The sequence below is a fragment of the Myotis davidii genome, unplaced genomic scaffold (genome assembly GCF_000327345.1).
Source record: "Myotis davidii unplaced genomic scaffold, ASM32734v1 scaffold551, whole genome shotgun sequence".
In the NCBI taxonomy this organism is placed as follows: domain Eukaryota; kingdom Metazoa; phylum Chordata; class Mammalia; order Chiroptera; family Vespertilionidae; genus Myotis; species Myotis davidii.
The window spans coordinates 622,200-631,967 of NW_006283788.1; the positions used below are offsets into that span (position 1 = coordinate 622,200).

At 44.5% G+C, this 9,768-nt stretch overlaps 1 protein-coding gene across 1 annotated transcript in view; it reads right to left on the bottom strand.

Annotated features, from left to right (window-relative positions):
• CHAF1A (chromatin assembly factor 1 subunit A) overlaps positions 1-9,768 on the bottom strand; it is a 30,828-nt gene that overhangs the window by 9,906 nt on the left and 11,154 nt on the right. Inside the window, exons 4-9 of the mRNA XM_006754047.2 lie at positions 6,802-6,858; positions 4,754-4,983; positions 4,446-4,506; positions 3,692-3,760; positions 561-787; positions 2-16 (exon numbers count right to left, since the gene is read on the bottom strand). Coding sequence (XP_006754110.1) covers positions 2-16; positions 561-787; positions 3,692-3,760; positions 4,446-4,506; positions 4,754-4,983; positions 6,802-6,858 — 659 coding nt within the window. The remainder of the gene's footprint in view (position 1; positions 17-560; positions 788-3,691; positions 3,761-4,445; positions 4,507-4,753; positions 4,984-6,801; positions 6,859-9,768) is intronic.

The following is a 9,768-nucleotide window of genomic DNA, read 5'->3' on the forward strand; positions in this document are numbered from 1 at the left end:
CACCACCACCACATCACTGAGGAGTAAGACACTGCACTCACTCATATGCCTCCCAGGTGATGCGGTCACCCCATCTTCCCACGGAAGCAGGTCACCAACAGTCTACAAAGGCAGGTAACCATTCAGCGGCAGCAGCGCCTACCCCTGAAGAAGGCTAAGGGAACATTTACTCCAGAGACACAAAGCAGACAGGGAGAAACGAAAGTGCCACCATGTTGCTGCCCCAGGGCAGGTCTGTGAGCAGGGCCATGGAGAGTAAGTGAATCAGCAAGAACAGGGAAACACCCCCCCAGGGAGGCCAGTATGGAAACGGATCCCTCCCAGGAGAGACTGGAACACAGGGATAGGCAGTCTGCCCTCCAAAAGCACACCCGGGATTTCGGAGGCTCACAGGAAGCCAGGAGAGAGATGAGACAAAGCACTGAAAGTAGGGTCTGAGACCTGGAAGGGAGACGGCTGGCCCAGGCCACAGTGGGTCAGCAGTGAACCAGAATCTAGAGCTTAGCCAACTGTGCTCTGACTTCACCAACGAGCACAGGACAGTCTTCTCGGGCACTAACCTGTTAAAAATGTCCGCATTCCGGTTAGAATCCACGGTGGGTCCAGACCTGAGGGGCCGCCGGCCTTTTAGATCTTTTAGGAAGGAGAAGTCGCCACTCTGTTGCTGCAGGAGCTGGTCTAACTGATCACAGAGGTCTTGGTCAAAGGTGGTCCGACAAAGAGGGGCGAGGACCATGTTCTCTTTAATTTCAAAAGGGGCAAACTTCCCACAGGAGCCGGCCAGCGTCTGCAATGGAAATGAGACGGGATGGCACACCTGGGTGATGGACGCCATCAGCAGAGGCATGGGTGAGCCACAGCACGTTGCATTTCAGACCCATTGAGGTGGGCAAGTCAAGGAAGAGATACTGTGTGATGACATTAACACAGGTTTCTGTAAGAGGCAAAATTCCAGGGGCAGAGTAGTGGTGGCCAGGGGCTGGTGGAGGAAGGAGGAGACTGTCTATAGGGAGCCATCAGGAATAATGGAAACACTGCAGATCTTGATATTGCAGTGGTTGTGTGGCTTTATACAATGAGTACTCATTCAACAGTACTCCTGGAAATGGCAAATTTTACTGTAAATTATACTCAATAAATCTTCTCTTTAAAAAAAAAAAAAAAAGATAAGACCTGAGATCCCAGGTGAGGAAACCAAGACCTGGAGAGTGACCAGCTTACCAAGAGCCACAACCATTATGATACAAGGTGACCTTCAACACGGAAGGCTGACAGGAACCTGAAACACTGGTGTGTGTGTCCTAAGAACCACACACTGCAAATTCTGAGAAGTTTGATTTTCCTGCTCAGGCTCCTTCTGCATCTTTTTTTTTTTTTAATGTATTTTTATTGATTTCAGAGAGGAAGGGAGAGGGCTAGAGAAATAGAAACATCAATGATGAGAATCACTGATTGGCTATCAATGCTATCAATGATGAGAGAGAATCATTGATAGGTTGCCTCCTGCACAACCCACACTGGGGATCAAGCCTGCAACCTCGGCATATGTCCTGACCGTGAATCGAACCGTGACCTCCTGGTTCATAGGTCAACGTTCAACCACTGAGCCATGCTCCTTCAGCATCTTCAGTGTCTGTGTCAGTGGAACCCAAAGCTGGCAGCACAAGAGGGTGTGGGACGTCAGAAGGACAGCTGACATCTAAGTTCAACATAAGATAGCCAATGTTTCACCTCAGCAAGGAAAGAACAACTGAAGCCAGTGGCCTCATCATGGCACCACACAGGATCATCTGGGGTCAGAAATCCTGATGCCCACAGCAGGCCCCTGTTCTCTGGGATGGGACCCAAGCCCAGTGTTCTTTAAAGCTCCCTGGTGATGCCAACATGCACCTGAGGACAAGAACCAGCTGACTATTCTCACTAATGAGCAGGTACTAGGAGCACTGGGCATCCATATGGGAAAACCTGCCATGCCCCACACCGCAGGCATAGAGAATTCCAGCTAGGATAAGGAACTAGACATAACAAAACAAACAAATGAACACAAAAAACAACAAAACAAAAACACCCAAGTAAAATAATTAAAACAAAACCTGGAAAAAAAATTAGAATGCATCTACAACCATAGGGTAGCTAAAGCTTTCCAACAAAAAGCCAATTGCCATAAAATAAAAATGCTGACATTAAAACAAATAATTACAACGAAAGACAAAAATTACAACAAGTTAAAAGGCAAGTTAACAGGTTGAATGTATTTGTGGTGTATATCACCAAGGATAAAAATCCTGGCTATATAAATAACTCCTAGAGATCAACATAAAAAGCCAAACCTATAAAGAAATACAATGGCAAACAAATTAAAAAAGATGTTCATGGTGGGTAGGGGAGGCCAGGGGATTGTCAAGGGCGGGGGGAAAAAGGAGACATATGTAATACTATTTGTAATACTTTAAGCAATAAAACAATAAAAAAAAAAGATGTTCAACTACACTAGCCATCATGGAAAAATATAAAGTAAAAAAAAAAAAAAATCAATTTTTTTACGTATCAAGTTGGTTAAGTTCAAAGAAAGGTCATGCCCTGGCCAGTGTGGCTCAATTGGTTGGGCACCATTACATTGCCGGTTCAATTGCCGGTCAGAGCACATACCCAGGTTGCGGGTTCGATCACCTGTTGGGTACGTACAGGAGGCAGCTGATCAATGTTTCTCCCTCTGTGTCCCTTCGCCTTTCCTCTGTCTCTCATAGCAATAAAAAGGAAGGCACCTGAGCAGAGACAGGTTAGTGACATTCACAGCACCATGGATGGGGATCAATAGTTGAATAGATCTATATACTGTGATACCATCCACATTATGAAACATTATGTAGCAACAAAAAAGACTGAAGTAGACCCAAATGTGCCGACCTGGCAAAAATCCAAGTTACAGCTATGCAAACAATGCAGTAACATCACATATTCAGTGATCCTAATGTATGTGCATACAAATGCACAAATATACAAGGGGATCTAAATGAAGGAAGATCTGGAAGGACACTTGCATTGGGGAAGATGGGTTACTTTTGGAGCATGGAGGTAGAAGAGAAGGGGGGAGGGCCTGGGGTCTGCACAAGCAGGTATTTCAGAGGGTGGCTGGATTAGACTGGAGAAGCAGAACTCTGGGCTCTTTTTTAAAAAAAAATATTTATTTTTTTACAGAGAGGAAGGGAGAGGGATAGAGTTAGAAACATTGATGAGAGAGAAAAATCCATCAGCTGCCTCCTGCTCATTCCCTACTGGGGATGTGCCTGCAACCAAGGTACATGGCCTTGACCAGAATCGAACCTGGGACCCTCCAGTCCGCAGGCCGGTGCTCTATCCATTGAGGCAAACCAGTCACGGCTGGGCTCTTGTCTTATGCTTAATCTTGCTTCCCATCTTGTGCATAAAGTCCAGAGAGTAAGGACTAGGTCTTCTCTTAACCTGCCCGATAGAGCGACTCACACTGAAGCAATCCCTAAACATGCGAGTCTTATTAGCAAATGTGCCACTTTTTGCTTTTTCAAGGACATACGAGAATCTCCAGGCCCTACCAGAAATAGAAGCTCCCTGTGCAAACGGAGGCCCTTCTGCTCAGAAAACAGCTTTTTATTTTTCCAAAGGAAGAGCCTGACAGAGATGAAAAGCAAGGCTAAATAAAGCTGCTGCTCACCTTGGGGGTCTGTGGAGTCTTTGGTTTCTGGAAGAACCTCGTGATTTCGGCTTTCTCTGCTTTAATGCGCTGCAATATAATAGAAGATGAAGAAATAAAAAGAAATGGTGTGTTTTCAAAAACGCAAAGTCCCCAGAACTAAACCCCAACCTTGTGGTTTTTTTTAAATCCTCACCATAGGATATTTTTTCCATTGCTTTTTAGAGAGTGTAGAAGGGAGGGGGAGGAGGGGACGAGAGGGAGACGGAGAGGGAGAAACACTGATGTGAGAGACACATTGATTGGGTGCTTCCTACATGCCCCCCAACTGGAGCCAGATATCTAACCTGCAACCCAGTTATGTGCCCTTGACTAGGAAATGAACCCGCAACCCTTTGATGCTCAGGCCAATGCTCTAACTGCTTAGCTATACCAGCCAGGGCAAACCCTGAACATTTTTAAGTTGAAAGCATTATTTTGATGATAGCTTTCAAAACTCATCAACCCTCAGCTGGGTACCAAGCAATCTCAAAGTGTCAGAGGTGCTGTTGTAGACAGAAGGGCCTGGGTGTCCAGCCAGCAGGCATGTTAGAGGCCAGCATGACCACAATCAACAGAAACATATGTACACACACATGCCAGTCCCTGTGGGGCCACTGGGCTTCTCATGACCTAGGGAACACTGGGCAGCAACAGGCAAAACCCTGCTTATGAGGATTCCAGGATCCATTTCTCAAACAGAACAGAACACGGAGGTTCTGGGGAGGATGCCTACCTTTTCTTCCTCTCTCAGCCGTTTCTCCTCTTCCTTTTTCCTCTTCTCCTCCAGCTTAGCCCTACGGGACATGAAATTCAGTTTAGCCAACCAGTGCCCCAAGCACACAAACAAAGCCTGTGTTCCTGGACAAGAACCCACAGGTCAGTTAGGGTCTGCAGTGTCCCTGGAAGACAGAGGCAGGAGAGGGGAAGAGGGTACCAGGGAAGAGGCTTTTTGTATCCCTTCCTCAGGGAAGATACAGAAAGGGAGGGAAGGGGCAGCAGCCTGGCCCTTGAATGCCCAGGCCACCCCGGGAGGACACTCACTCCAGGGCCTCCTGCCGCTCCTTACGCCGCTCCTCCTTGAGTCGCTGCTTCTCCGCCTTCTCCTTTTCTTCCTTCTCCCTTTTCTCGCGCCTCTCCTTCTCCTTCAGCTCTTTCTCCTCCTCTCTTCTCCTCCTGGCTTCTTCCTTGGCACGCTTGGCTTCCTCTTTTAGCTTCTCCTTTTCCTCTTTTTCGGCCTGTAACTTCAGCTGCTTGCCCAAACGCTCCTTATCCTACAGTCAAGAGACAATTGAACAGCTGTGTCCCTGCAGACCTCCCGAGAAGGGTCAGGTCAGCATCATGGGGACAATATGTTCAAACAGAAAGGGAAAGAATGGCCCAGCTGGCATGGTTTAGTGGTTGAGTGTCGAGCTATGAACCAGGAGGTAGCGGTTCAATTCCCGGTCAGGGCACATGCCCAGGTGGTGGGTTCGATACCCAGTGTGGGACGTGCAGGAGGCAGCTGATCAATAATTCTCATCACTGATGTTTCTTTCTTTCTTTTTTTAAAATCCTCACCTTAGGATATTTTTCTACTGATTTTTAGAGAGTGGAAGAGAGAGGGAAATAATTTCTCAGAATCTGAAAAAAAAGGTAGATGTGAAGAAAGGACGAGTAATTTGTATTACTAAGGAGAAAGTAGCTAATGTCTTTGATACTTGTTAAAGCAGTAATGCCTTGTTTTAGCACATCAGTCCCTCATTCCAAAGAACTGGCATGCGGCCGGAGGCACTGAGTTATTAAAGAATCTTGAATTCATGATCAGAAGAGCAGTTAGCTTCTAACACAGCACAGGGTAACTTTTAAGGACCATTACATTACCACCAAAGATGGTCTTCCCAAGGTGAGGAGCCCGACAACTCCTCTGTCAGTCTGGGTGTATGATTATGCCTTGTCTCTAGAGAATATTTTACCTTCTGTCCTGATAACCCTTTGGTTGCCTTAATAAAAGCCACGGGATATGTATATGACTTTCAACAATAAAGGAACAATTAAAAAAAAAAGCCACGAAGGCAGTTAGAGATGTTTGAATGTTCAATTCTCACAGAGTATCCGCAGCACCTTCACCTGACACATAGGATACTTAAAAAGGTGCCTGGTCTGGATCTAATAATGAGTCTAGCAGCTCTCCTTTGCTCTGTAAGAAGACAGAGGGCTCTGTAAATCACAGGTCAATCAGATACATCAGGTCTCTTCAGCCATATTTGAGTCCTATCTCCACTCCCACCCACATGTGGCGTTCTCTGGTATCCCAATGGAGAATGAGATACACTCTAAAGAAGCCATCAAAATTGGACCTACAAAAATCGAACACAGCCATAAGATGGACAGCACACAAAGCACCTGGTGAATAGACAGCCAAATGTCATTAATCAGTGCCCATTCCGTGAGCTGGCATGGGAGGGAGGAACCCAGTGGCCTTCTCTGTTCTTCATGGCAATAAGAAAGAAGCCCCTGCACCAATGTGTGTGAAATGTGGAGAGCCCCAGATAACAGAGTCCATGACTCAGAAGTGGATCACTAAGTAGTAATCACCCACCAACTGCCACTTGTAGGGGAAGCAATGGAACCTAAATCTATTTGTAGGAGCTGGGATGCAAGGAAAGGGACTAGGTTCTTGTGAAGACTATTTTAAGTTATAATAGGACACACAATTATGATTATCCTATCTAATAAAAGAGTAATATGCAAATTGACCATCACCGTTTAGGCCCGATCCCAGTTGGACATCCTTCGAGGGGTCCCAGATTGGAGAGGGTGCAGGCTGGGCTGAGGGACACCCCACTCCCCCTCGTGGATGAATTTCATGCACCAAGCCTCTAGTGATAATAATAAAAGCTTAGAAAAGGCTACATGCAAAGCCTTAAGCATCAGCAAAGCTAAAAATGATTCAGTCTACCAAGCCGATATGTAAAATGAAGCAAGAGTTACAAGGGTCAGGATAAGCCAGGAGAGGTAATAACTGGGCTGATGGAAGGCAAAGGGCTTAGCTTATATTTAATGCTAAAATCACAGCAGGTTAATTTTCTATTTCAGGGAAAAAGTCTTACTCTTTGTAGTCTCATTTTGTTCTTCTCGGCAGAACCTTTGACCAATTTCTTAGTTATCTGAAATGAAAGACATTTATCTTTAAATGTGGACTGTTTCAGTCACTTTAACACATTACACAATCCTTCAAGGACTTATTTGCAAAACAATAAAAATGAAAACATTTCCAGGTGACCACTTTTCACCATACAGAACCAAAATATCTTAGTGAGGTCATAAACTGCAATGAAGTACACATATGTGCATCTAGGGATGAGAGGTAATATGGGAGAGGCAGATGACACAAATGAATGACAGGTTTGCGGGGGGCAGGGGAGGGGAGCAAACACAAGAAAAACAAGGCAAGCTTGAAAATAAAAGCAATGTGGATGACAGGGAGTGTTATGACTTGTAGCTAACTAGAGAGGATATACCCTGTCCAAAGAGGATAGAGCTCTTACAGGTAATTTACAAGAGAATTGTCAATTTTATGTAAATTTTGTCTAAAAAGGAACACTACCGTGAATCAAATAAAACATGTTTACAGGCTAGATTCCTGTGGGCCACCAATCTGTTCTCTCTGCCTGGTGCAGTTCTGTTTTTAGAATGCAGAGTGAATGCTCAAGAAAAAAGGTCAACTTGCCAGAGGAGGCAATCTGATCAAGAATCCCTATGTTCTAGTCCAGTGATGGCGAACCTATGACACGCGTGTCAGAGGTGACATGCGAACTCATTTTTTTGGTTTATTTTTCTTTGTTAAATGGCATTTAAATATGTAAAATAAATATCAAAAATATAAGTCTTTGTTTTACTATGGTTGCAAATATCAAACAATTTCTATATATGACATGGCACCAGAGTTAAGTTAGGGTTTTTCAAAATGCTGACATGTTGAGCTCAAAAGGTTCGCCATCACTGTTCTAGTTTGACCAATGTGGCTCAGTGGTTGAGCATGAACCTATGAACCAGGAGGTCATGCCTGGGTTGTGGGCTCAATCCCCAGTAGGAGGCCTGCAGGAAGCAGCCAATCAATGATTTTCTCTCATCATTGATGTTTCTATCTCTCCCTCTCTGAAATCAATAAAAAATATATATTTAAAAAAATATATATTCTAGAGCATAACTTTTTCTATCACCCTGCTTCAAACTGAGAGTGGTGACAAGGACTTCTTAAGACACATGGTTGGGCCCTGACCGGTTTGGCTCAGTGGATAGAGCGTCAGCCTGCGATCTGAAAGGTCCCGGGTTCGATTCCGGCCAAGGGCATGTACCTTGGTTGCGGGCACATCCTTAGTTGGGGGTATGCAAGAGGCAGCTGATCGATGTTTCTCTCTCATCAATGTTTCTAACTCTCTATCCCCTTCCCTTTCTTCCTCTCTATGAAAAATCAATAAAATACATAAAAAAAAAAAAAGACACATAGTTGGATTCATGCACCATGTTGGCCAAATGGTCTCGGATTAAAATATGAACATGCCCGCTGGCATGGCTTAGTGGTTGAGCATCAACCCAGGAACCAAGAGGTCGTGTCTCAGTCAGGGCACATGCCTGGGTTGTGGGCTCAATCCTCAGCAGGGGTGCATGCAGGAGGCAGCCAATTGACTTTTTTTTTTAAAATCTCTCTAGCCCTCTCCCTTCCTCTCTCTCTAAAGATCAATAAAAACATATTGTAAAAAAAAATATACGAATAGTTCAGACTATTGGCCTAAGCTTTCTGCAGAGCAGGGAGTGCTAACAACCAAACCATTAGGTTGAAGAGCAGTGGGGAGAGAGTTCAGACTTGGACAGGCAGCCAAATCATAAGACTGAAGTGGAGCTGGAAAACCAAAGGTCCATTTATCTTAAGATAGCCTGTCTATTGACAAAACTATATAACTGTGATTTCTCTATCTACGGAAGCCTCAGCCTCGACTAAGACCTCTGACAGAATAAAACTTACAGATTAATAGACTAAGAAGGCATCCTTCTTGTCATACCAAGTTCTTTCTGAACTCAGCCTTCCTATAGGAAAAGGCTGAGCAGTCATCTGAAAGCCTTGTGTTGGCAGGAGCTCAAATGCCACAAAGACTATGGCCAAGTGAGCATGTGCCAACTGAAATGCCAGTTACCAAAGCCTACCAAGGGCTTAAGAAAAAGCACCTGCTCCTTCAGAATCCACTTTGGCTGTCAAGTCTGTGGGCTTCACCCCCACAGTAAAGGATTTAACAGAATTTGTAAGTTGCTGTATTTCTCTGTCATTGTCCGTTATTTTGTGTTCAAAGATTATAATGGATGTGATTGCCAGACTCATATATGAGTATTTGGGGGTGGTGATGGGTGGTGGAACACACTTAGTCCACACGTTAGGATGTTGATACAGTTGTTCTACTGGAATCTTTGCCCACACTTGTGGAATTTCAGCTGCAGAATCTAGTACCTTTTACATTGCTTTCCCTTTGCTGTGAGTCCAGGAATACCAGAATTAACATGAATATCAGGAGCCACTGTAATGACATGCAACAACCTCAGCAATTATGATTTAATATAAAACCAGTATCTTTACTAGACAACTGGGAGGACCTTTGGTCTAATATAATTTTATCTTTGTGACACATGGCATAAGTATTTATAGAACTCTCTCTCAAAATCATGGGCCACACGTTTTATCTCTCTGGAACATAACTGCCATAAATAAAACCCAGGATCCCAGAAGGAGGCTGAAACATACACCAACTACTTCCAGTGAAAGCAGATTTAACTGTGCCTGTGAATTAACATTTCTACATTTTATTCATGAGAGTCCTGTTTATTCTGCTCTCCTTATACATAAGAAGATGGAATATCTAAGCTCAGAGCAGATAAGCAGTGAATGAGGTGAGGAGGGCTCAGCAGCAGCAGCTGAAAATTTAACAGCAGGAGAAGGCAGAGGGGAAACAACACAACCCAAATTGGTCCAGCCATATTTGAGTGTAAGTGGAGAAAAATTATTCAATGGGAGCCCACAAACCTGC